The 25,381-nt window shown below is 55.2% G+C and overlaps 3 protein-coding genes across 5 annotated transcripts in view; 1 reads left to right on the top strand and 2 right to left on the bottom strand.

The window, feature by feature from the left end:
• The window catches only part of LOC144945007 (SPRY domain-containing SOCS box protein 4-like), a 30,200-nt gene extending 24,695 nt beyond the window's left edge, over positions 1 to 5,505 (bottom strand). The window contains exon 1 of one of the 3 annotated variants that reach the window (XM_078873160.1): positions 5,166 to 5,505. The gene's annotated coding sequence lies outside the window, so the exon portion shown is untranslated. Of the gene's footprint in view, positions 1 to 2,426; positions 2,539 to 5,165 lie in introns of those variants that run through there. The other 2 variants (XM_078873163.1, XM_078873162.1) reach the window with 2 other exon arrangements.
• Positions 5,506 to 8,364: 2,859 nt separating this feature from the next.
• LOC144945006 (uncharacterized) lies at positions 8,365 to 14,069 on the bottom strand. The gene is made up of 4 exons (XM_078873159.1): positions 14,006 to 14,069; positions 12,952 to 13,095; positions 11,717 to 11,915; positions 8,365 to 10,774 (listed from the first exon to the last, which is right to left on the bottom strand). Exons 3-4 carry the CDS (start codon positions 11,910 to 11,912, stop codon positions 9,459 to 9,461), a joined length of 1,512 nt encoding a protein of 503 aa, XP_078729285.1. The 5' UTR covers positions 11,913 to 11,915; positions 12,952 to 13,095; positions 14,006 to 14,069; the 3' UTR covers positions 8,365 to 9,458.
• On the top strand, positions 13,488 to 25,041 carry LOC144945005 (PR domain zinc finger protein 4-like). The gene is made up of 13 exons (XM_078873158.1): positions 13,488 to 14,411; positions 15,606 to 15,721; positions 16,423 to 16,608; positions 17,328 to 17,793; positions 18,244 to 18,492; positions 18,934 to 19,184; positions 19,666 to 19,815; positions 20,370 to 20,494; positions 20,809 to 20,894; positions 21,457 to 21,584; positions 21,754 to 22,170; positions 22,580 to 22,751; positions 23,378 to 25,041. Exons 2-13 carry the CDS (start codon positions 15,607 to 15,609, stop codon positions 23,730 to 23,732), a joined length of 2,700 nt encoding a protein of 899 aa, XP_078729284.1. The 5' UTR covers positions 13,488 to 14,411; position 15,606; the 3' UTR covers positions 23,733 to 25,041.
• The last annotated feature ends 340 nt before the right edge of the window (positions 25,042 to 25,381 follow it).

Here is a 25,381-nt window from a genome sequence, read left to right as displayed (position 1 = left end):
TAATGGGTTTTATTATCTTCTTGCACATGATGGCAATATGCTCAGGAGCTAAATGCCAATGTTGAGGTCTGCTAGCCACAAGAGAGTTCGTGTAGTCTTGCTATTCCTCTAGTGAAGGAGCGCAGACGACTATATGGTCCACAGTTTGGGCTGCATTTCCCACAGTCACAGTGGGCTGCATTTATTTTTTCATTTGTAAAGGAGACGTGTACATTGGCTTGTTGATGTTCTGATGTGGTTGATGATTCCACCACCAGTGTCCTTTGAGGAATGTCAAAGCCAGGAGGTGCGACGTTTTGGTATCGAATGAGATGTTTATTCTGGACGTCCACGTTCTATTCTGTTGGCCAGCAGCATTCGTCTGGATCTGGGTGAAACTCAAGGATGATCACAGCGTGCTCCCAGAAGGGAGATCGGTGTGATTAGTCGACGGCGAGGTACACCATTGAGGTCTTGTTTGACGGGTAGGTTGTTGTTGGCAAGAAAACTTTAAACTCCCTTGCAGTGTGCTTGTGTCCGCAGATATTTTCTGGTAGAATGTTCGCCAGAACAGGGAGCCAGGGAGTTGGTGTCAGTTTCAGTGTTCCGGTTATGATGCGCACTGCGTTATTTGACTGTGCCTCTGGCAGCTTTGTGTACGAGCTCCCGCGCCTGGCTTGAGCGCAGTGACTCTGCCACCGAGTAGATCGGTGAGAGGGCGGCAGTTTGCAGCACACCAGCTGAGGATCGCCAGGTCGTTCCTGCAAGTTTCTGCAGCAGGGCGAATCCTGATTTGGTCTTTTCACGGATCTATTTTTTGTGGGGCTAAATAGTCCGGCTTTCTATCGTAGGTAACACTGATGAAATTCTTGTCTCAACAGTGTATAGGTTATAAGAAGGATCTTTGTCATTCCATATTTGTGTAAATGGGGAGAAGCGTGGCAGATTGTGCACTACCACGATCCTAATGCCCTGGGTTAGATCCCTGGCAACGGTCAACATCTGTGGCAAGATGTATTTGAATCTGACTTTGGGTCCCACGAGATTGACTCCTTATGAACATCAGAACTGGAAAACAAATAGTGGCCCCTTTTTTTTCCTTGTCGGCCTCACTAGGTGCTCACTATGAGCACTAGCTTGACGTCTGTAAGGTTAGCGGGGGTCTGTGTGTGTGTGAAAGGTGTGTGCAGTGTGTGGGGGAGTGATGGGCGAAACGCGGCAACCCAAGTCAAACTCCCAGCAGTGGTTAACATCCACGGTGAACGATATAAAAACCGGCACTGGACTTCCCTAAGGTCGACTCAGCCTCATGAGTACCCGGTGCTGTGTGTGCACACGTCAATACTGTGGAAACAAACTTAGCCAGACGTGGCGCTCGCTAACAGCATTTGTCCCAACAGTCTATGTACGATGCACGGGAGATTTGTGTTTTTGTTGTGCAGTGTACGATGTGATCAGTTCCTTGAGTGCACAGGGAAAACCCCAGTGGCAAGGTTCTTTCAGGAGAGTCCTGAGTCGCATTGAGCCATAACGTTCAGAGGTGTGTGCACGTTTGAACTAAGCACCATTTGCATGTGTGCTGGCACATCCTCGTACATATGCTGCACAGGTGTGTGCACGCACACGTGTGTGCAGAGCAAGCAGCTCGTGATGACACGCTGACAGCGTGGCGCTCGCCACGTCCACGCTGCCCGCCTACACCGACTGCATTGACCAGAGCAGCGAAGTATGGTGCCGCCACCCCCACGGCCGTTGTGATGTGGTGAAGTGCATTTACAAAAGTGCAAATGCACTGTGTTAAAATACTGAATGGCAACAACGTTAAATGGTCCACGTATACACGTACACACACAACTTAGATATTTTACGTGAATGTATCCCCCCACCACAAATGCTAATTTTGCATAATTTTCTGATTTCTCCCCAGTAAACGTTGGGTCTACGTTGTTATCATATGGTTGAAAACGTGGGACCAACGTTGGCCCAACCTTCCATGTTCACTGGGTGCACATCAGCAGGCGTGGTGGTGGCCGCTTTAAACACCGGCGCTGGTGAATAACGAAGAGGTCCCAACCGTGGGCCGTGAAACTGAAAAACAAAACCCCACTGCCACTTGCAGTGAGGTGGCCGGGAAGACGTCAGCACAGCGGGTGGGATTCTTGCACCCATCTGTGCGGCCCCACTAGAGCACCATCTTCTCATATGGGCGCTGGGGGGTCCTCACGAATCTTCTTTGCCACTCATTCAATATCACCGAGACTAACATCCCAAGGCAGGACCCTCCTCCCAATGAGAGTGTTGAGACTCGTTAAGGCTTTGCCGAGTGAATAATTATTAAACATTATGCAGCATTGTACTTTGCACCTATAACATACGTGATAGATGCGTGTATCGTACGTATACCATGCTGACCACTCCTGTATGGCGCTGAGTCCTGGGTCACGTACCGTCGTCACCTGAGTCTCCTCGAGCGTTTCCATCAGCGCTGCCTCCGCACAATCTTCAACCTTCACTGGAGTGACTTCGTCGCCAACACTGAAGTCCTCGAGTCAGCGGAGGTCACCAGCATCGAGGCCATGGTCCTCAAGATACAGCTTCGTTGAGCAGGGCACATCGCCAGGATGGAGAACCACCGCTTACCTAAGATTGTGCTGTATGGGGAACTGTCCTCTGGCCATCGCGACATAGGGGCACCACGAAAGCGATACAAAGACTCCCTGAAGACGTCCCTCACTGCTTGCTGCATCGATCACCGTCAGTGGGCAACACAAGCAGCTGATCACAACTCCTGGCGGCACACAGTCCACCAGGCCACCTCCTTCTTCGAAGATACCCGCAAGGCCCGTATGGAGGACAAAAGGAGGAGGAAGAACCGTGACCCCTCGGCACCCATCCCAGATCAGACCTATACTTGCAGCCGTTGTGGCAGGACCTGCTTGTCCCGCATAGATAGGCCTCGTCAGCCACCAGCGTGCCTGCAGAAGACGTGGATGTCCTTCCTAGATCTTCGTTCGCGAAGCCAAGCCATGATGATGATGACGACGTATACCATAGATTCGTATACCATAGACTCGTAGATGTCCTGTAGGATGCGTGTGCATGCTGTCTGTAGTCAACTGAATGTAGAGAGGGCGCTACAATCGCAATCGCCACGTGTGTGATGAACAAGAGACGCAATCAGGACGCCATTCCCCTCGTACGCAGTGTACACGTTGTGTACACATAGGTGTACAGTACAACACACTTGTAAACATGTTAAATCAGCTGCTACAGGATCAATGCTGACAGTGAATAATGCAGTATGTAGACTGTAGCACGCTATTATAAAAACGTGCATTACATAAGCTTCTCTCTCGTACTCACTGCGGTACATGACACCAATATCGTCCCTTAATAATTCACAACCCTTTTTATTATTCACTTTTGGATGAATGCCTCCCCACGCGGCACCGTCAGTCGACACGTAATAACAGAAGCGAGTAATCATTCGCTAAGTGCCTGTGCCAGGCTAGGTGCACCAAGAGTATACAATGCACGTGCACGCGGTGTACACGTGTGTAGAGAATGTGTACACGTGCTTACACGACACACAACGAATACAGTGCACCACGAATACAGTACACACGAATACAGTACGCACTGTACAGTACACCGGGGATACAGTACACCGTGGGTACAGTACACCACATGGTGGTACAGTGTACAGTTGCTGTGCCCCCCTCGATTAATCGTTACAGTGTCCAGCGCGGACAGTAGACACTCCGCAGTGTATGGATTTACACTGTGCATAACACACACTGTACACATAACACACACACACACTGTACACATAATATACAGGACAGGATACTCAAACTAATGGGGATGTACGGTACACAATATACCCCACACGGTACACGCACAGTATGTACTGCATGCTGTACACACACAGTGAACACACACAGTTAACACACATACTACAGTGTACACACACAGTGAACACACACAGTAAACACACACACTACAATGTACACAAAACACTTAACAGAGTCCACACACAACATGTGTTGTAGTGCACACAGCACACACGCACAGCTGGTACGCACGGTACACCGACATGTAAACATTACACACAGCAGAGTGTGTGTGTAACACATCACACACACAGTACACACACACAGTACACACACAGTACACACCACAGTACACACACAGCACACAACACAGTACACACACAACACAGTACACACACAACACAGTACACACACAACACAGTACACATACACACACACAACACAGTACACACAGTACAGGCTCTATACTGTACATCAGATACACAATACGGTGTACACACCGAGAACACAAGCACCAACTCTACAATGCCTACACATGTCATACAATGCAGTACACATACCGAGTACGCACATACACTACACACCGCGCACACACGCAAACAGTACTCGCATTATTATACAACGCAAACCACATCGCACAAACAATACAACACACACCACACCATACACTCTCCCATTAGGGGAAGAGTACCAACCACACTCACCACACGGTACACACACCACACGTTCCTCTCTACCATTAGGATAACACAATACACAGCACACACACCACACGGTACACACAGCACACAATCACACACACCACACGGTACACACAGCACACAATCACACACACCACACGGTACACACAGCACACAATCACACACACCACACGGTACACACAGCACACGCTCACACACCACACGGTACACACACTCACACACCACACAGTACACACACTCACACACCACACACGGTACTCTCCCCATTAGGATAGCCACACAACAATGAAGCGACCACCGCTCCGTGCCGCACGCAGCACGGCTGCTGTACTCACCCCGCTGTGTGCTGCTGCTGCAGCAGCAGGCCGTGGTGGTGGTACACGTGGTGGTGGTGTGTACACGTGGTGGTGGTGAGTGGTGGTGGTGAGTAGTGGTGGTGAGTACACGTGGTGGTGAGTGGTGGTGGTGATAGTGGTGAGTGGTGAGTACACGTGGTGGTGGTGATAGTGGTGAGTGGTGGTGAGTGGTGGTGAGTGGTGGTGGTGGCGAGTGGTGAGTGGTGGTGAGTGGTGGTGGTGGCGAGTGGTGGTGGTGGTGAGGTGGTGGTGAGTACGTGGTGGTGGTGGTGAGTGGTGGTGGTGAGTGGTGGTACCTAAACGCGCGCACACGTCGAGGTTGTTGTCGTCGTTAGGTCCGCTCGCCCGACTGAATGGACATCTCAAGAGGGCAGCGCTGGGCAAGCGGTGGGGGCTGGGGGGCAGCGATGGGGCAGAGCAGGGCAGGGCTGGGCTGGGGGCAGGGCTGGGGCTGGGCTGGGGGTAGAAGAGACGGGGGCAGAGTGGGGGGCAGAGCGGTGGGGAGAAGAGACGGGGCAAGGGGCAGGCCGGAGCAGAGGAGAGCAGCAGCGTCTGTTCCGCTTTGAACGAGCGCGCGCGTGTGTTGATGTGTGTGTGTTGGTGTGTGTGTTGGTGTGTGTGTTGATGTGTGTGTTGATGTGTGTGTGTGTTGATGTGTGTGTGTTGGTGTGTGTTGATGTGTGTGTGTTGGTGTGTGTGTGTGTTGGCGTGTGTGTGTGTTGGCGTGTGTGTGTGTTGGCGTGTGTGTGTGTTGGTGTGTGTATTGGTGTGTGTGTGTTGGTGTGTGTATTGGTGTGTGTGTGTTGGTGTGTGTGTGTTGGTGTGTGTGTGTTGGTGTGTGTGTTGGTGTGTGTGTGTGTGTTGGCGTGTCAGTGCCTGTGTCTGGGTATGTGCGTGTCTTGGGAAATGAGAACGTGTGTGTGAGTATCCATGTGTATGTTTGTCACTTGTGTGTGCGCGTGTCTGGATTTGTGTGCGTCTGTCTTTGCTTGGGAATGAGAATGTCAGCGTGTGTGTTGGCGTGTGTGTGTGTCACTGTATCAGTGTGTGTGTCACTGTGGCAGTGTGTGTGTGTCACAGTCTCACTGTGTGTCACTGTGTGCGTGTAGGATCTTTGTGTTTGTGTGTCTGGGAATGTGTCAGTGTGTGTGTCACAATCTCACTGTGTGTCACTGTGTCAGTGTGTGTGTCACTGTGTGTCTCTGTGTGTCACTGTGTGTCACAGTCTCACTGTGTGTAACTGTGTGTCACTGTGTCTCACTGTGTCAGTGTGTGTGTCACAGTCTCACTGTGTGTCACTGTGTGCGGTTAGGATCTTTATTGTGGGGAGCGGTGGTGCAGCGGTTAGCGCTGAACCGGTCCTGGGCCTTCCCTAGGTCGACTCAGCCTCAAATGAGTACCCGGTGCGGTGTCAACATCGCCACTGGGGAGACAAAGGCGGCCGGGCGTGGTGCTGGCCACCCACCCCCTCGTGTGCCGTGCCGGCCTTCATAGGTGCTCGCTAACAGCACTTGCCCCTACAGACTGTTCAGGCTACACGGGGGATCTTTGTCTCGTGTCAGGAGTGAGAATACCTGGGCATGTTTGTCAGTGTGGGTCTGAGAGTGTGTCACCCTGTGTGAGTGTGTGTCACCGTGTGTGAGTGTACGTGAGTGTGTTCGTCGGTGTGTGCGTGATACCAGCGGTGTCAAGATCGCTGTGGAGATGGAGGCAGTCGCCCTCCAGCAACAACGGAGGGCAGAGGAGCCACGCTCACAACAACGAGCGGAGCGCCGGGCGGATAAAACGCAGAGATGGCAGAGTGGAGAGCACAGGTGGTGCATCTGCCAGTCATCTCGGTCAGTCAACGCCAGGTTTATTTCGCGACATCCTGCCAGCAGCGAGCCCTTCCACACTTCACGTGGCCTCAACGTGCACCTGGCCTGGCACAGGCACTGCGGTGACGTCACTTAATGGTTCTTGTTGTTGTTGTTGTGAGAGTTTTGACGTTGTGAGAATCCATTTGGAGCTCAAACAGCAACCGGCACAATGTTGGCCACACGGACCCCCCCCCCCCCCCCCGGGACCCCCCCACCCCTCCAGTGTTGATGGTTCACCTGCAGACGACTCACCTGCGATCACAGCATCACCCACCACACCCCTAGCTGGAGCACCACGTGGCAGGACCCTCCTGGCAAAGAGACTCGGGACTCGGTGAGGCTTTGGCTGGGTAAACAAGCGGAGTCGTCATACTCGTGCTTTGAGAGACTCTGTGTGTGTCTCAGCGTTAATCCGATGTGTGTGATAATGACTTCTGTGAGAGGGAGCGGCGGCGCAGTGGTTAGCGCCCTCCCCTACGACCACCGCAAACCTGAGTTCGATTCCCGTTCACGGCCAACACCGTTGACGATTATTTAAACTGGTCATGGGCCTCCCCTAGGTCGACTCAGCCTCAAATGAGTACCTGGTGCTATGTGTAAACATCGCCACTAGGGAGACAAAGGCGGCCGGGCGAGTGCTGGCTACTCACCCCCTCGTGTACCGTTCAGGCCTTCATAGGTGCTCGCTAACAGCACTTGCCCCAACAGTCTGTTAAGACTATACGGGGGATCTTTGTCTTTGTGCGTCTGTAATAGTTGTTCGTTGGCTGCCCACCTGAGTTAGACTCCTGGTTACTTACCACCAATAGCAATCTAAATCTGAAACTCGGCATCCTCGAATAGGTTGACTCAGCCCTAACTGGTATGCTCAATACCACAACCACCTTATGTGCCCTACTAGCCTTGGTAAGTGCTCGCTGACACGCATAGCCCAAGCGTGATGGATTAATAGGATGTCTGTGTGTGTACGTGTACACGTGTGTGTAGTGTGTGGGTATACACGTGTGTGTGTGCACCTATTTAAGGCACCGCTTTGTCTGATGCCCAATTCGTGCTCGCCCCCTGGCGGACTGAATGTGAAACCACTCGTGGGGCAGGGTCCCCCGACTGAAGCCACAGCCACACCGAAGTCGGTGCGCCCTCTCACAGTCAGTGGAAATTCCATTCTCAAAAGGCAGAGACGAGTTTTCCCCAAGGACAAACACTGTTGACCTCTCACGAAGTCGTTTTATCGACGCTGCGGAGATGATGGGCCGAGGTAATGCCTGACCGAGAATTGAACTGTCCACCTGCCGACTGCGACGTGCTCCCAGTGTCAATCGCTAATGGATCCATTCGGGTGCACTTTTTAAGGAGGCGGCTACTTAATCATCACGGTCTTCATCAGCCATGAGCTACCCACTGCAGACTCCTCAAGCCGTGGGCATCTCTCGCGGTCTCGCAAAGAAAACATTCCCTCTGGCTCCTGCACACGCGCTGGATCTCATGGCTCCGTCCGCGGGAGACGCGTTCCTCGCCACGACTCTTGCGACCGTGCCGTGTACAAATATTAAACGCGTCAAGGTGAGAAATGCCCCGCGGTATCCCAGCAAGGAGGACGATGATACAAGCCGATGTGTGTTTTATTTCGAGAACTACTTGACACTTTGTCACAATTATTAGATACAGTAAGTGTATACGCTAATATTAAATAAGTTACATCTTCATGATCAAGCTTTTTACATTATGTATAAAATACCAAGCTCACATTTACATGTTTTAAAATGAAGGTATACACTAATGCTGACGTTTCAGAGCATTGACACATTCGGTACTAAACTCACATTTGATGCAACCCTCCGCACCACTCCCGTCAACTCCGCCCACGTTACCCATAAAACACCGCGCTTCACGTGCGCCATCGAGACCACTGCGTGTTATAAATAAGTTCGCTGCCGTTCCACCATAGAGGAGTGCCATTGTGTCCGACAATCCACTCCCAGTGAGACTGACATTCAATCCGGGGCTGCCAAACGCAGCAAAAAACATTCAACTGAACAAAGCAAACAACATAAGTCAACCAAAAACACGAACTTATTTTTATTCATAATACATTTCTTTCGGGTTAGATCGTGTGGATATGTCAATATCTAACTATAACCCTTCAGTATCTGACAGAGCCAATCAAATCAACTTCTCACGTGGGAAAAATATACCAATTGATTTGATTATTCAGCCGACCGGAATTTTGAAAAGCGAGCAAAATTTTGACGAGATTTTATTTTGTCTGGTAGATATATTCCTTGGCTGTGTGTCCATGGCTGTCAAACACGAGTGTGTATCGTTGTTAATGGGAGGAATGCGCTTCTACGTTAAGTCAAGCGTGTTGACGTAGCGTACTCTGGCGGCGATGTCACACATCGGCAGCTCACATTCTCTTCTGCTGCCCTGCTCCCAACATCGTTTGGGATTATCTTGCTTCGAATAAAGAGCACGGTCCGCGAGGCAGTGCATTTGTTTTGTTTCTGCTTTTGTTACTGTGGTGACCCAGGTCACCCTTGCAAATGAGACTGGAGTTCTCACCCAAGTGACACGAAATCAACTCGAACTTGAACTCGCCCTACCCTTGCAAAAAGCTCGCACAGAGTTCTGTAAGCAGTTCAACTAAATCAGGATCCGGGCAGGAGGGGTCCATCTGCGGTTGGCATCGACCAACCCAAGATTCCAAGCTGCCACCCCCCCCTCCCCCCGTCATTTTGAGGAATGCGTCTTCTTGTGGTAGTTGAGTCCCGCGTACTGCGAGAACCCACGGCCGCAAACGGGACACACGAAGGGCTTTTCGCCCGTGTGCATGCGCATGTGCTGCGTTAGGTAGGAGGCTCGCGCGAACGCCTTCCCGCACTGCTGGCACGCGTGCGGCTTCACGCCGCTGTGCACCGTGCGGTGGCGGGCCAGGTGCGACGTGTGGGAAAACGCCACGCCGCACTTGTTGCACACGTGCGGCTTCTCGCCCGTGTGGATGCGGCGGTGCTGCCCCAGGTAGGCCGAGTTGGCGAAGGCCTTGCCGCACACCTCACAGATGTACGGCTTCTCGTCCGAGTGCGACTTGCGATGCAGCGACATGGACGAGTACTGGGTGAAGCGCTTCCCGCACACGCCGCACGCGTACGGCCGCTCGCCCGTGTGCGTCCGTCGGTGGATGTAGAGGTAGGCCGAGCGCGAGAACGTCTTGCCGCACTCGTCGCACATGTAGGGCTTCTCGCCCGTGTGCTTCAGCTTGTGAAACTTGAGCGACAGCGAGTAGTTGAACTTCTCCCCGCACACGTCGCAGGCGTAGGGCATGTCGCCCGTGTGGATGCGCATGTGCTGCGCCAGGTACGACGACTGGGCGAAGCTCTTGCCGCACTGCAGGCACAGGAACGGCTTCTCGCCGTTGTGCTTCCGCATGTGCTTGGTGAACGCCGATGACTGCATGAACGCGCGGCCGCACACCGCGCACTTGTACGGCTGCTGCTGCTGCTCCCCGTGCATCCCCTTGTGGTGGTTGAAGTAGTTCAGCGTCTTGAAGCCCTTGCCGCACTGCTCGCAGCTGTACGGCTTCTCCTTGGCTTTGCCGGCTCGCGACACTCGGGTTTTGCCGCGTCGCTTCTTCCCACCTTTCCTCTTGCTCTCGTCGAGCACGCCGCTCGCCGCTTCCCGCGACTCGTCCCGATCGGTCGGTTGCGGCGCCCCCTCCTCTTCGGGCGGAACCTTGTCGTTAGCATCGCCAGTGCCTTCCCGGACCGGGTCGGTTGGAGGGGCGGCTTCTCCCCGCTCCGGGGCGTCTCCGCTCGGCAAGCGGCGCTCGGTCGAGCTCTCCCTGGACGAGCAGTCCCTCGCCGATGACGACGATGATGACGAGGAAGAGTCCTCGGCTGAGGAGGGGGCTGCCGGGGACGGGACTGGCGACGACGCGCTCGAAGCGACGGCCACCACCGCCGCGGCCGCCTCGGTCACCGCCGCTTCGCCAGAGTCGCTCTCGGCGCCGGAATTGGAGTCATCTGCTGCATCTCCTGCACTCCAGCAGTCTAAACAGAAGCCGAGCAGAAGCAGAGCACAGCAACACAACGTTCACGTGGCGGGGACGGGGGGGGGCGACGTACTCAGCCAGGCATTGCGGTGGAGGAGAACGCAAGTGAGTGGAAGAGTAGACTGTAGGGCCCAGCAGACAACTTACTATTTGATAATAGGTTTTCCCCTTTTTTCTGGCAACAAAACAGGTGTTAAGATGTTAAAACACCAAACTGAAACCTTTTACAGGGAATAATGTCTGCATTAATCACAATACTTGTGGTCAGAATGCAAACAAAAAAAAACATACTCTGATAATATATGCATTGTCTTTGAAACTGATTGGTCCACACCAGAGACGGCTTTCTTTGTTCGACCAGAGAACGCCAAAAGGCAAACTGCACATAGATAAGCACTATCAGAGTGATGAGAGCTCGGGATGAGCAGCTACATCATGGGACGTCCTTTGCCAGTACCAAAATATAATAGGTGTTTTAAAATCTTAACACCTATTTTGTTGCCAGAAAAAAGGGGATAACCTATTATCATATTTTGGTACTGGCAAAGGAGGTCCCATGATGTAACTTACTTTTTGCCTGGTGGAGAAAAACACATCTATGAACGTCTCTTCGAGCCCATTTTGCAAGCATAGCAGAGTGGGCCAGATACCCCCTTATATTGGTACAAGCCTCACGTAAAATGTCACATTTATTTTCGTTCCTGATGGCGTTATACCTTTGAAACGTGTGTTCGGGCGGTACCGCGTGTTTTGAATGCCGTCCAACGTTTCGCTCCACGTGCCGGAACCGAATTAATTCCGAATCGATCTTCAAGAAGCTCCCAGCACACGAAGCGAATCGTCCGACATCGTGGAACTGCAGCACAAGCGCGGAAGCCTGCGCGGCGGTGTGACCGGCAGCGCTCTGCCGCTCCCTCTCACACGGCGGACTGCCTCTCACCCTCGCAACTCCGCTGCTCCTCGTTATCGTCACCCTGCCCGCCCTCTTCGTCCTCCTCATCCTCGTCCTCCTCCTCCTGCTTGATGGCTCTGAGCAGCTGCTTGAGTCCGCTGACGCGCTCGGCGCGGTAGCGCGCCACCGGCGGGGCGCTCGTCGCTGCACCCCTCGCGGACTCGCTCCTCGAGGTGCCGGCCATGTCCTGCTGGGACACCACCACCATCAATGTCGCAGGAGGAAGAGCCACGTCCTTCATTTACTCAGGAAAGCCTCGGTGGCCAAACATCCTGGACATCGGGATGTTTGGCCATTTCCACTAATGGGTATTTGGCTGCGTGTGGGAGGAAACCACAGCGCCGAGAGGAAGCCAGCTTCACACAGGAAGGAATAACAAAGTTAGCCCTCGGTCCACAGCAATGGGGGCCACGAACCCCACTGACTGCACTGCCACCTCCTCCTGCCCACCGTGACCAATGTATGTTGAACTTCACCGTGCGCATCCGACCGTCCTGATCGCGGGAAGGGCAACAACAATGAATGAACGCGTCTCTATTTACTACCGCACTGTGCTCGTCACGTGTGCGTCTCACAGGCGCGAGCGGTGAAGTTGACAAAGCCTCTTCATTACTCTGGCGTCAGTCAAATCGGTACCACTCTGTGGAAAGCAACCCGACTATTGCCTGGTGGACAGACTGGGCCCCGCCATAGCAAGATGTAATTGCCGACAAATTGTTAGAGTTGTGGACCAGAGATGTGAGTGCCGTACCGCGCTCGTCTGAGCATGAGGCCACCTTCTCGACATGCGTGTTCATCGTCCATGCCGAGTTCAAATTATCAACAGACATGACTGTGTGTCAAGGTGCAGCCTTATCCACATTTTAAACACGTTGTCCGTGACCAAGCCCAAGTGAAAGTGTCACCTTGCCATCATATTCAGTCGGTGGATGATGATTATTGCGCATCGCAGATGACTCGAGGTGGTGGCGCCTTTGGGAGGGAGGGGGAGGAAACCTTCACCCAGCAGCGGATTGACCACGGCTGCTGCCCTGTAAGGTCACGGGTCACGAAACTTGACCTTTGACCTTACAAAGCGTCGTGGGTACAACGCAGACACGGGGGCCACAACTGCCCAGGGCTCAAGTCCCTCCCCCCAGTGAACACGAGGACGTTGTTGGCCCAGCGCATGCCCAACGTGGCCCCAACGTTGGGGCAACGTCTGCAATGTTTACGGGGCTCACCTTGATCACAACTCGGAGGCCGTGGTGGAAACCTGGTGGGGGGGGGGGAGACGCCAGGTCCCTGGCTGCTGCTGCTGCTGCTGCTCCTGCTGTTGCCCCTGGCCCGTGGCGTCTTCTCTACGGGACCGGGGAGACCATGGCCAGCTGCGCGGGGAGACGGAGAGAGAGAGAGATGGTGGTGGTGGTGGGGAGAGGGAATGGTGGTAGAGCGTGAGAGGAGGAGGAGGATGATGAGCGAGGTGGGTGATGGAGGAGAGCGGCAGGAGGTGACGCGGGGCGGAAAGGGAACCCGGCGCGACCCGGCAGTGATGGGGCGGGAGGAGGAGGGGGGGGGACACGCGGCCCGGCTGACATCAACATAATCACACAACCCTCATCACACAGTCCACATCACTACCCACATCACACGATCCTCATCACACGATCCTCATCACACGATCCTCATCACACGATCCTCATCACACGATCCTCATCACACGATCCTCATCACACGATCCTCATCACACGATCCTCATCACACGATCCTCATCACACGATCCTCATCACACGATCCTCATCACACGATCCTCATCACACGACCCACATCACACGACCCACATCACACGACCCACATCACACGATCCTCATCACTACCCACATCACACGATCCTCATCACACGATCCTCATCACACGATCCTCATCACACGATCCTCATCTCACTACCCACATCACGCAACCCTCATCACGCAACCCTCATCACGCAACCCTCATCACGCAACCCTCATCACGCAACCCTCATCACGCAACCCTCATCACGCAACCCTCATCACGCAACCCTCATCACGCAACCCTCATCACGCAACCCTCATCACGCAACCCTCATCACGCAACCCTCATCACGCAACCCTCATCACGCAACCCTCATCACGCAACCCTCATCACGCAACCCTCATCACGCAACCCTCATCACTACCCACATCACACGATCCTCATCACACGACCCTCATCACACGATCCACATCACTACCCACATCACACAACCCTCGTTACTACCGATATCGCCACTGCGCTTACTTAACATCGTTTCACCATCATCATCACCATCGCTTCATTGTGGCTGAGCTGACCACATCATCTCTGAGCCGGCACTCCACTCGACTGTTCCATACGACGATTCGAGACGTGCTGTGCACACAATCCGCGTGTTTTTCACCGATTCCCACTTGTAAACTAAGACATTAAAATCATCACTTCAGTCGGAGCGCAGAACGCTTTTAGAACGAGTTGGCGACTTAAGATAATGCGGAGTGGCAACTCTAGAATGACGAAGGCGATGATGGCGATGCCGTGACACCCGTGCGTGGCGTGGTGACAACACGGGGATCGTACGAGGACGACGATCTTCATTCAGCCCCCCGCCGCTGCCTGGAGCCCCCCGCCTGTCTGCAGGGGGGCACCTGAGCCCCCCCCCCCCCCCCAGGTACGAGCTGCGAGATTGCGAAGTCTCTCCCACTGATTGCTGCTGTCACGTTGGGCCCCGTGCGACCAGCACGCGACGTGGGGCGTCTGTGATGTATCGTGTGCCGATACCGGAAGAATCCGATGAGCCGTAGAGTTATTTTATTTCTCACAGATCTCCACGAGTTGTCACAGATGTCACCCACGGCACCGTTGCCTTTCTGTGGCACAGTCCGGTGGCAATGTCGACTTCCTTGCCTTGTGTCCTCATTTCCCTTCTGCGGCATTCACTTTGAGTCTCCTTCACCTCACTTGGAGTCTCATTCTTCACCTCACTTGAAATGATGTTTCGGCCATTATCGTGCAGCGAACGCTTTATTACATCACGGGAGCGCAGGCCACCATGGACCTCGGGCCGCCCCTGGCTCTCTCGACCCCTCTGGGCCCTCCGGCCGTCGTGTGGCCCTCTTCCCACCTCGTGTCCACGCTCGGCCCTCCCTCCTCCGGGCTCCGTGGCCCCTGCTCTGGCCCTCGGCTCCGTGTCACCCACTCCGATACCTCTAGACCAGAGCTTTGGGCAGCTGGGCACATCAAGTCACGATGGCCCGAAACGCCAAGTGGCCAGCGACAAACAGCAATATCAAAGTTGTGCTAGATTCGAGTTGTCAGCACGTTTCTTGAGTAGAGCCAGGTTATTGTCGGCGCTTAATAAAATAAACGATGGGACATAAATATAAAGTGGAGCAGTGTGAGGAAGTAGCAGAAAGAGAAGCACTCTGATGTGCAGTGTGGTGAGTGTGTGAGGGAGTGTGTTGCTGTGACCTGCAGTGTGTGTGAGGGAGTGTGTTGCTGTGACCTGCAGTGTGGTGAGTGGGTGTGTGAGTGTGTTGCTGTGACCTGCAGTGTGGTGAGTGAATGGGTGAGTGAGTGTGTGAGTGTGTTGCTGTGACCTGCAGTGTGGTGAGTGAATGGGTGAGTGAGTGTGTGAGTGTGTTGCTGTGACCTGCAGTGTGGTGAGTGAATGGGTGAGTGGGTGTGTGAGTGTGTTGCTGTGACCTGCAGTGTGGTGAGTGAATGGGTGAGTGAGTGTGTGAGTGTGTTGCTGTGGCCTGCAGTGTGGTGGTTGGACACGGTGCTGATGTGACGGAACAGCCGGTGAGGTAGACCAAGGTTGCCGCTGACTCAATCTGGTGCCGTCTCGTTCCTGTTGCCGCAGGATGATGAACGAGATGAACCTCAACGTTCCGGGGATGGAGCCGATGGGAGGTGGTGGAGGCGGGGGGTCTCACCTTGGCCTGGCCTCGCCGTCGCACAGCTCCATCACGCCCACGGGTGAGACCTTCCAGGCCTCGACACTCGACGTGGTTTGTCGCTCAGTCGCCGTGGCCAGCCTCGCTGAGGGCAGGGACACTGTTGAAGTGATCGCGCGTCACAGCGGTGAGCTGCTCCTGGTGGTGGTGGTTGGTCGAAGTTCACTTGGCTTTCCGCAATGGACTCTCCGATGTGGTTCTCGCTGTCGGTCACGTTCTTTTACGGGAAAGTAACGCATACAGTCATTCAAAACCTTTAATTTTAACCAATTATAATCAACCATGACCTATTTACTGCTAAATGAAGGCCTCCAAGCATTTTTGTCTCTCAGTGTCTCGCGACGCAACAATCCGACAAACTTCTCCGCACGATCTGATTTCTTTGCTCCAAATCCGCGGCGGTTGTCCTCTCAGGCATGTTCCCTCCTCTCCACCGTTAGCCTCAACCACCGGTCACCGTCCCGTCCGTGATGTATCCTGGCCCACTTTTCTTAACCGTCCATATGACATCTCTAGCTTGCGTACGTTCTCTCATCCATGTGTTCCTTTTCCGAGCTTCTTTTGCCCACTTTCGATGGCGGTGTTTACGATCCGTATGTCACATTCAATGCAGCGATTCATTGTTGTACGCCTACTTTGAAAGGCCTCCTCTTTAGTGAAAGTATGCGGTGTGGTGACAAGATCTGATGACGGGTCATTGGTTACGCCGTGCCGTCCGCGCAGGCATGGCGGTGTCCATCCCGAGCCTGCCGCCCGCCATCGGCTCGCTCTCCTCCGCCCTCTCGCTCGTGCTGCCCCTGGGCCTGGGGGACCGCGGCGTCGTGTGCAACGTGCCCCCCGACAGGAACTACCCGCTCCCGCCACCGTACCCGCACGTGGAAAGCGGCTACATCCGGCACATCCTGCCTGGTGCGCCTCCATCCCTGCCTCCCTCCCTCCGTCGGTGGTGCCACTTGGGAGTGTTTCGGCAACGTGCCCATTCTCCGGAACAAAAAATGGCTTGAGCCAATCAAACGCATTCAAGGCGTAATTGTTGAGGTTGAGCTCCCCGGCGAGTCTATGAACTGCCACGATTCATATTTTCCATCTCATATGCATTGTTTTACGATCATGTTTGGTTCTATAGTGGTCTGTTCTGGTCATGGGTACACAATTTTTCATACGCATTTTGTACATCATTGATTCTCACACGCACAATTCTACGCATTGTATCGTGAGCAAAATAATTTCTCTAGGGCAGAGGTCAGCAACCTGCGGCTCCGGAGCCGTATGTGGCTCTTTCAGGGCTGCTTTGTGACGTGATTAATTAAGGACCCACCGTCTCGTATTCACAGGTATTTCTGCTCTTGAAATATTGAGTTTCTTACGGAATTTGAAAAAAATGACTCTTCCTGTTATTTTGTTTGCCGACCCGTGCTCTAGGCTGACAAAGAGCGCACGGTTATATTATACCTGTTACAAAGCTAAAGCAAATAAGCAGGCGTGTGTCATTGCTTGTGCTGTAGAGCCTATTGAGAGGGTGGCACCAGAGGGTGATACCCCCACCGTCTGTCCGTGCGCTCGCGCTCCAACGTCGTCGGAATCCACGTCGAGTCGTTTAAACCTGCCGCCCTGGCCGCTCGCTGCAGGGATCCTGTCCTACCTCGCGGACCGGCCGCCACCGCAGTACGTGCACCCGGGGCCCGGCACCGTGGAGGCCGGCGCCGCGGCCGTGCCCTTGGCCCACAGCGTGGCGGCGGCCGCGGCGGCCGCGGCGGCGGCCGCCGGCCTGGAGCACTACCACCCGGGCGACTCGCTCGGCCTCGAGGCCGCCAAGGCCCAGCTCGACGCGGCCGCCGAGCGGAGCCCGACGCCGCCCGGCAGCCCCCACCGGGCCGACGACGCCAACGCCGCCGCAGCGCAGCAGCACCACCACCATCGGCACCACTCGCCGCACGGCCACCCGCACCACCCGCACAGCCACCACCTCCCGCTGCACCACCACCACCACCACTTGCACCACCACCACCACCACCACGGCCAGCACCACCACGCGCAGCTGCATCACCACCATCACCACGTGGAGACGCACATCGCCATCGACTGCGTCTCCAGGTGAGCTGCACGGCGGTGCGTGTGGTTACACTGCTCGGGGGTTGTCTCGATCGTTGTAACGGAGTGAATTAGGAAGGTTGGTGGCAGCAGGCGATTGGATCTAAGGTGGTGTTGTGGTGTTCGCGTGCATGCATGTGTGTGTATACGCGTGTGTGTGTATACGCGTATGTGTGTCTGTGTTTTTCGGCGGGGTGCGGATGTGTTTGTTCATGCATGTGAGGAGCGGTGACCGGGCTGCGCTATCGGGCAACCTGAGTTCCATTCCCAATCACGGCTAACATCAGTGGCAAGTGATGTCTGAACTGGTCCTGCACATTGTCCAGGCCGCACCACCCCCTCGTACACCATTCGCGTTTTCTCAGGTGCTCACTAACAGCATTTGCCCAAAGTCTGTTAAAGGCCGTGCGAGGTGTCTTTGTCCGCTACTGTGTGTGTGTGTGCACATGTCAGATCGAGCAGGGCCCCGAGCCCGGTCTCCCCGAGCTGCGGGGCGGCGATGGACGCCGCCGCCGACTCGCTCGCCATGGAGGGTGTGACCCATGACCCCGACACGCCGGGCCTAGGCGGACACTCCGCCTCCCTGGAGCTTCCGGTCGTCATCGACGCCAGCGACTACCAGGACAGCTGCCGAGACGACGAGGACGACGGCGATGACGACGAGGAGGAGCGCGATGAGCAGCAGGCGGCAGTCGTGAGCAGGTGCGTGGCTGAGCAAACCCCACACAGGTTTGACATGCTGCCAGCGTCTGCAGTAAACTATAACTGCGTTTCCACGACCCCCAAATTGCTTCTCTTTACGTCAGAGTTGGGCCCGAGCGAAGAGGCGGTCCCTCAATGTCAACCAAAGATGTTGTTGGTGGCACCAAGGTTTCATTTCACATTCTGCTTAACAGCTACAACGTTCCACTTTTAACGTTGTCAGCAACGCTGTTTTGACCTTTTAGCACGCAACCTGCCCAACTCATGCAAGAGACTGTTAAAGGCTGCACGGGGGTGTCTTCGTGGTCCTGAAGGCTGAACTGAATCTTTACCCTTCTGTGTGCATGTGCGTGCGCGTGCGTGCGTGTGCACCCGTGTATGTGCGCGCATGTGAATACTTATGCGTTCCATGTGCGTGCATGCGCGTACGTGTTGTTACAGATGCGGCGCGGTGCAGGCGCTCCAGGCCGTGAGCTCCATCGTGCTGGAGCCCGTGGAGTTGCCCCCGGGGCTCCACCACGGCGGCCGCGCCCCGCTCGCCGGCTCCGCCGACCCCTCCTCGGAGGGCGGCGGCCACGCGGCGGGGCTGGCGCTGGCGCCCGCCAACTCGGTGCGCCTCGCGGGGCCGGGGGAGGAGATGCGCGTCGCGGTGCTGCAGCGCGAGGGGATGGCGCACGAGGACAGATCCGTGTGTGAGTACGTCGCGCGCGTCACGTTTAACGTACCACCCTTAGCGGCTTAAAATAACGTGCAACGTCCGCAGATCCGACTCGCTGGGGACTGAGCTGCAGGCAGAACTGTGTCACTGGACACCAAGCGCACACTGCTCTAATCGTGGGGAAATGCTTTCCTGTGCTTTAGCAGTGAGCAGCTATGCAGCAGTAAGGCCCACTGAGCTATTTCGCTCTTTTTCAGAAGTGACCTGAGAACAAATGATAGCTCAACAAAGTGGCTTCTTGTCACGCTTTTAAATGTGGAGGGAAAACCGGAGGACGCTAACTCTGTGTGAAAAGGTCGGATTTGTTCAAATCTGTACAAGATGACACACCGTCATACATGCATACTGCACCGAGCGTGGGGATAGGCGACAGCCAGACAGGTGACGTTTAACCGTAATCGCCTCGTCACGGCCGCGGCGTCCGTCCAGAGTCAGCGTCTCGCCCATGCCACCAGGGTGCCCCGTGTGCGACGACGCGTTCGAGGACGACTGCCCGACCCACGGGCCGCTGACGCTCATCCCCGACTCGCCCATCGAGACGCGCGCTCGCCTCTCCCTGCCCAAGCAGCTGGCGCTCCTCTTCGCCTACGACGGCGGCGTCTCCGGTTCGTGGCCCGCGTGGCGCCCGCGGTTTTTCCCCGTCCGGCACGCGCTCCGTCCGTCCTCCCCTGCCTGTGGAATTTGTCCATGGCTCGTTTCGTCTGTGCTCTCGAGCTAATTAATCTCAAGCGCGCGGCGAAAATCCAGAACGACGGTGGAGACAAAGATCAAAAAATTTAAATGCAGGACCGATGGCACTCGGTGACCACGCAGAAAAACCAACGGCATCATCGGCGCCACTGAGGCCACACACCGACCAGTCCCAGGATGGACCCGAGGCTGGTGGTGGTCACGGGCTGGAGGTGGTGGTTAAAATATTTCATGTGGTTGGTGTTTGGTAGTGATGGGCGGTGACGTGGTTAAAATACCCGTGCGAGTCTTATTTGTTTACTTTTTGTGTTATCTTTGCATGTGTCGGTGCGCGTGTGTGGTTTTGTCGCTGTACGTCCACACCCCTTGCCGGTTTGTATGCGTGCGTACGTATTTGTATAAACGTTTGTGTCTCGTGTGTCTGTGCGCGTGCGTGCTTGTATGTGTCTGCGTGCATGCGCGTTTGCAGGCGTGCGCACGCTGCAGGCCCTGCCCGTGCGCACGTGCTTCGGGCCGCTCACGGGCCGGCACGTGCTGCCCCAGCAGCAGGAGGCGTGGGCGCGTCTGGACATGGGCAGCCTCAACGTGTGGAAGGTGCCCGACCCTCCTCCTGCACCTCCATCATCGCACTCAGTCGCGCGCACGCCCGCGGTCCAGCGCGCTAGAGGCAAGGGAATGGCATCGAAATTCACGAATGGGGCCGTGAGTTGGCCGGGAGATGGCCGTGCAGCGATTGTGTTGGTGGCACACAATCCCTCGGTGGGGACCGTCGGGTGTTGTCCCATCTTACGTGTGGGTTTCTCTGGATACTCCGGTTTCTTCCATTATTTAACTGAGTGTGCAGCCATGCTGCTGCTTGCGTGTGTGCTGCCTTGTTGAAATGACGGAGCCTTGTGCTGTACCTACAGATTTTTCGGGATGAGCAGCTGCAGTTCTGTGTCTGTACGGAGGACGAGGATGAGTCGAACTGGCTCTCCCTGGTACAGAGAGCCAGGTACTTGGGCCCCGCGTGTGTGTTCATGTCTATTTAACACGTAGGCTTCCGCGACCAATATCATCCATAATAAGAGGTATTTTGGGTTAGATCGCGTAAATATATGTGTGTCGTTAAAACCCGCCACCACCCGACACAGCCAACTAGTAAGGGTTGTCACGTCAACAGAACGTGCCAATTCGTCACTACAGCACACCGGTGTGTTTGAGAGCTAAGCCACAACATTTACAATCTGAGTACGACGTTTCGCAGTCCGCCTGCTGGATTTCTTCTCCTGAAGACGATTGCTTGTGTTGCGATCGAAACTTGAAACCCACACGATGGACCATACAGTAAACCACTATAGTTTGCACTCTTTCAACGGAGGAGGAACAGCAAAACGACACGAACTCTCTCTGCTGAAGCCCTCTCGTCGTGACCAGCAGGCCTCGACATTGGCATCAAGCTCCTGAACCACATCGCTGGTGCCATCAAGCGCAAGAACAGAATGCCGACGCCGTACGCGAGGAGCACGAGCACGTGCGTGCGTCAAGGCTGTTGGCTGTGTCGCCCGTGCTTCCAGGACGTCAGAGGAGCAGAACCTGGTGGCGTACCTGCACGAGGGGAAGGTGTACCTGTGCACATCCCGTGATGTGGCGCCCTTCTCACCGCTCTGCTTCTACTACTGCAGGGACTACGCACGCCAGCTGGGTGAGCTTCCCTTGCACCCCCACCACCCCCCCCCCCCCCAGACACGCCCCCCACACTCCATCCACACGCTGCTTTTCTAAGAGGGGACTCGGGAGTCAAGAGCATTGAGCACTCGCCCCACCATCTGTTGAAGGCTATACGGGGAATCTTTATCTTTGTGTGTGTGCAGCCCTGCCCGAGTCGCTGCATTCCCCACGCTACGAGGAGTGCGGCAAAGACTTCTCTCCAGTGGGCGGCCTGCAGGGCGGCCTGCAAGGCGGCCTGCACGTCCGCGCCAGCGCCGCAGTGTGCCCCGACGTTGGCAATGGAGACGTGGGGCCGGGGAGCGCGGCGGCCATGGGGGAGGCCGTGGTAGTGACGGCGGGGGAGGCCTCGGCGGACGTGGATGCCGGCACGGTGGCGAGCGACGAGCGACCCGGCAGAAAGTTGCTGGCCTGCACCGTGTGCTCCAGGGCCTTCCCCACTAACTCCAAGCTGAGGCTGCACATGCTGGGCCACATGGGCGTGCGTCCGCACGCGTGCCAGTACTGCGGAAAGACATTCTGCGACCCCAGCAACCTGCGCACCCACCTGCGGATACACACGGGTACCGAAACACGAGATTCTCCGTATGGCCCAGAACAGACTGTTGGGGCGAGTGTTGTTAGCGAGCACCTATTGAGGCCGGCACAGCAGACGAGGGGGTGGGTGGCCAAAACCACGCCCGGCTGCCTTTGTCTCCCCGGTCGTGACGTTTTACACGCACTACACCAAGTACACATTTAAGGCTGAGTCGACCTAAGAAAGGCCCAGGACCCTTTCAAATATTCGTCAGCGATGTTGACCATGAGCGGGAATTGAACTCGGCTGGCCGGGTTCGTAGCGCAGCTCACTAAACCGCCGTGCGCTACGTACGTAACACGGTTACGCACACACACACAGGCACACGTGGGTACGCGCGTACCTGCGTTTCCCGCACGCGAGGCTCACGGCGCGCCCCCTCCCCGTGCCCTCAGGCCAACGCAACTTCAGCTGTGAGGTGTGCGGCCGCAGCTTCACGCAGAAGGCGCACCTCACCTCCCACGCGCAGGTGCACGCGGGCGGCGCGAAGACGCTGCGCTGTGACGCGTGCGGCAAGCTGTTCGCTCGGCGCCACGACCTCAAGCAGCACTCGTACATGCACACGGGGTGAGACACACGCACGCACACGGGGTGAGACACACACACGCACGCGGGGTGAGACGCACACACGCACGCGGGGTGGGACACACGCACACACGCGGGGTGAGACGCACACACACACACGCGGGGTGGGACACACGCACACACGCGCGGTGAGACGCACACACACACGCGGGGTGGGACACACGCACACACGCGGGGTGAGACGCACACACACACACGCGGGGTGAGACGCACGCGGGGTGAGACGCTCACATGCACGCAGGGTGGGACGCACGCACGCGCTTTTCGCTTTGTCTGGCTGTCTTTGTCTCCCCACATATTTACACACTATATGAGGTACTCACTTCAGATCGAATTGATCTTGGGAGGTGGTCTAGAACCGGTTCAGATAGAATTTAACTCAGGTCGCCAAATCCTTAGCGCTATGCACTGACCATTGCACCACCGTTCCCACAAATGACACACGCGTTGCACACACGTACACTCCACTCAAACACAATACACACACACGTACAGTCACGCGCGCGTCATGCACGCACACCGAGGTTGCCCTGTGACTCCGCGCGCCCCCACCCCCGCACGCCCCCACCCCCGCACGCCCCCACCCCCGCGCGCGTGTTCGTGCACAGGGAGCGCACCGTCAAGTGCCCCGAGTGCGGGAAGATGTTCTGGCGCGCGACCCACATGCGCAAGCATCTCAAGACCCACTTGGGCCGCCGTGAGTTCACCTGCCTGCGATGCTGCAAGGCCTTCCTCACGCGCTACCACCTGGCACGGCACATCAAAGGCTGCCGCTGCGGCCACAACGCCCCCTCTTCCGCCGCCGCCGCCTCCTCCTCCTCCTCCTCTGGGGTCGTCATCGTCGGTCCCGTGGAGGCAGCGGGGGGCGGAGGTCACGACGGGGAAAGAGGTCACGACGGGGACGTGTCCACGAGCGGTTCGGACGAGGAGACGCGGCCCGCGGAGGATGAGCGCGACGAGTGAGGTCTCGCGTCCCCGCGACGCGGAGGCCACGTGGCGGTGGCCGTGTCAGGAAGCGATTCCCCGCAGATGCTGGCTCAACGCGCTGCTGCTTCTGCTGTGACCGTAGCTGCTTCTCGCTCCAAGTGTCGCCAACTCTGCGATCGTCACTTCATCTTGTGACCTTTGGGTTTCCCGAGCGGCAACTTGTTGTCAAGCCGACTAGCGACAAATCTCCTGACTTTGTATCATGACATTCGGAGCGAGTCCAGGTTTATATGAAGGATCCTGTATCAGTTTTCTGCTCGTTAAGTTGTCCTCTGGCATTTTTGATGATCAGCAACGGGTCCGTCTAGTGATGAGATGGGACGTTCACCGCCCCAGTTATAATTTGCGCCATCTGCTTGACGGTGGACGTGAAAGATCCCCGTGACGTTATTCGCGAGAGTAGGCCATTGCGTGCCGGCGTCACGGTCCACATTTGCCACATTCGAAAGTGAATTCTCAATTGGGATGATGCGACTGTAATCATGGCCTCCTGGTGGCAGGCTGATGGCCCAGGCCACTCTTGGAAATGCGACTCTATCCTGGTCACTTGAATTCTCAACTGGGCAATCAAAATTAAATTAAACTGATATGAGGTTAGTCGTCTCGTTTCCTCGTTGCTGTGTGTGGCTGCTCCACTTACAAAGCATCGAGGATGAACTGTTGTAATTTTCTGTGTCACGATAAAAACATTTTTTTATTGAGTTTACCCAACTAGCCTGAAATTAATCATGAATTTTCATATACTTATGTACTGTAATTATATATTACCAATGATACATTCTTCCAACCACTATTCCACATGTCATGTGCAAAATAATGAAATGTTTAAGTTAAATTGCATGAATAGTGAATTCCATCACCTTAATAGCTGTGCCTGAACACAACTCATCTCAGAGCAACTCAACAGTGCCCGTCTGTTCCTGTGTGTTGTCAGGTTTGGGTTCGTAAGGTCATCAGGTCTTGACCTCCTGGAAGGGGTCACCCCGTTGGACACACGGTTATCACCGCATCTCGTGCTGCTGCAAAGGCTCGGCTGTCGTACCGCTGCCAACGACAACCTCGCTTATGTCCAAGTGATTAATTCTAGGAAGCAGACGCACTTGAATAATCACTTAACAATTACGAGAAAATCCAGTGCTTTTTCAAATCGATGATGTTATAATCACACCATTTGGATAAACGTATACAAAGAGGCACAAATCAGGTGAATGTGTCGCCAGCCTCTCGGCAGGGGACAGTCCAGAAATATATATTGTACTGTGCTTCGATGCTCCCCACCACCAAGCCCGTCTTGTATGGCATAAAGAAGTTTTTTACCAAATGTAATTGGTTGAAATGCAAGTTTTGTGTGCGTCGTGTAAATGTCGTTTTTGATCCTATTTTCACATTTCCACCCCGTCACGTTCCTGTAGCTGTTGCCACTGCCGATGGTCTTGGGCCGTGGTCGTCCTTACAAAAGAGCTGCTTAGCTCAGCGTGCCTTGAGCCTGGTTGCAGGACCAGTCTCAATAGGTAGGGTGCTAGGCTTGCCACCTCAGAGGTACAACATCCCAGGACGTATCATTGAAAGAAGATGCTCTCAATACCTGAAGCGAAGAGAAAACTGCATGTGAATGATGTCTTGAG

This window comes from Lampetra fluviatilis, chromosome 36 (genome assembly GCF_964198595.1).
Source record: "Lampetra fluviatilis chromosome 36, kcLamFluv1.1, whole genome shotgun sequence".
Lineage (NCBI taxonomy): Eukaryota > Metazoa > Chordata > Hyperoartia > Petromyzontiformes > Petromyzontidae > Lampetra > Lampetra fluviatilis.
Note: the sequence above shows the minus strand (reverse complement) of the source record. Positions and strands in the feature narration are given on the sequence as shown.

What these genes read in the sequence shown, in the direction of transcription:
- LOC144945006 (XM_078873159.1), bottom strand. Translation starts at nt 11,912, where the DNA reads ATGGCCGGCACCTCGAGGAGCGAGTCCGCGAGGGGTGCAGCGACGAGC. An exon ending in GGAGCAGCGGAGTTGCGAGG is followed by an intron (nt 10,775 to 11,716) that starts GTGAGAGGCAGT and finishes GCTTCTGTTTAG; the next exon opens with ACTGCTGGAGTGCAGGAGAT.
- LOC144945005 (XM_078873158.1), top strand. Translation starts at nt 15,607, where the DNA reads ATGATGAACGAGATGAACCTCAACGTTCCGGGGATGGAGCCGATGGGA. An exon ending in GCCATCGACTGCGTCTCCAG is followed by an intron (nt 17,794 to 18,243) that starts GTGAGCTGCACG and finishes TGCACATGTCAG; the next exon opens with ATCGAGCAGGGCCCCGAGCC. An exon ending in CACTCGTACATGCACACGGG is followed by an intron (nt 22,752 to 23,377) that starts GTGAGACACACG and finishes GTTCGTGCACAG; the next exon opens with GGAGCGCACCGTCAAGTGCC.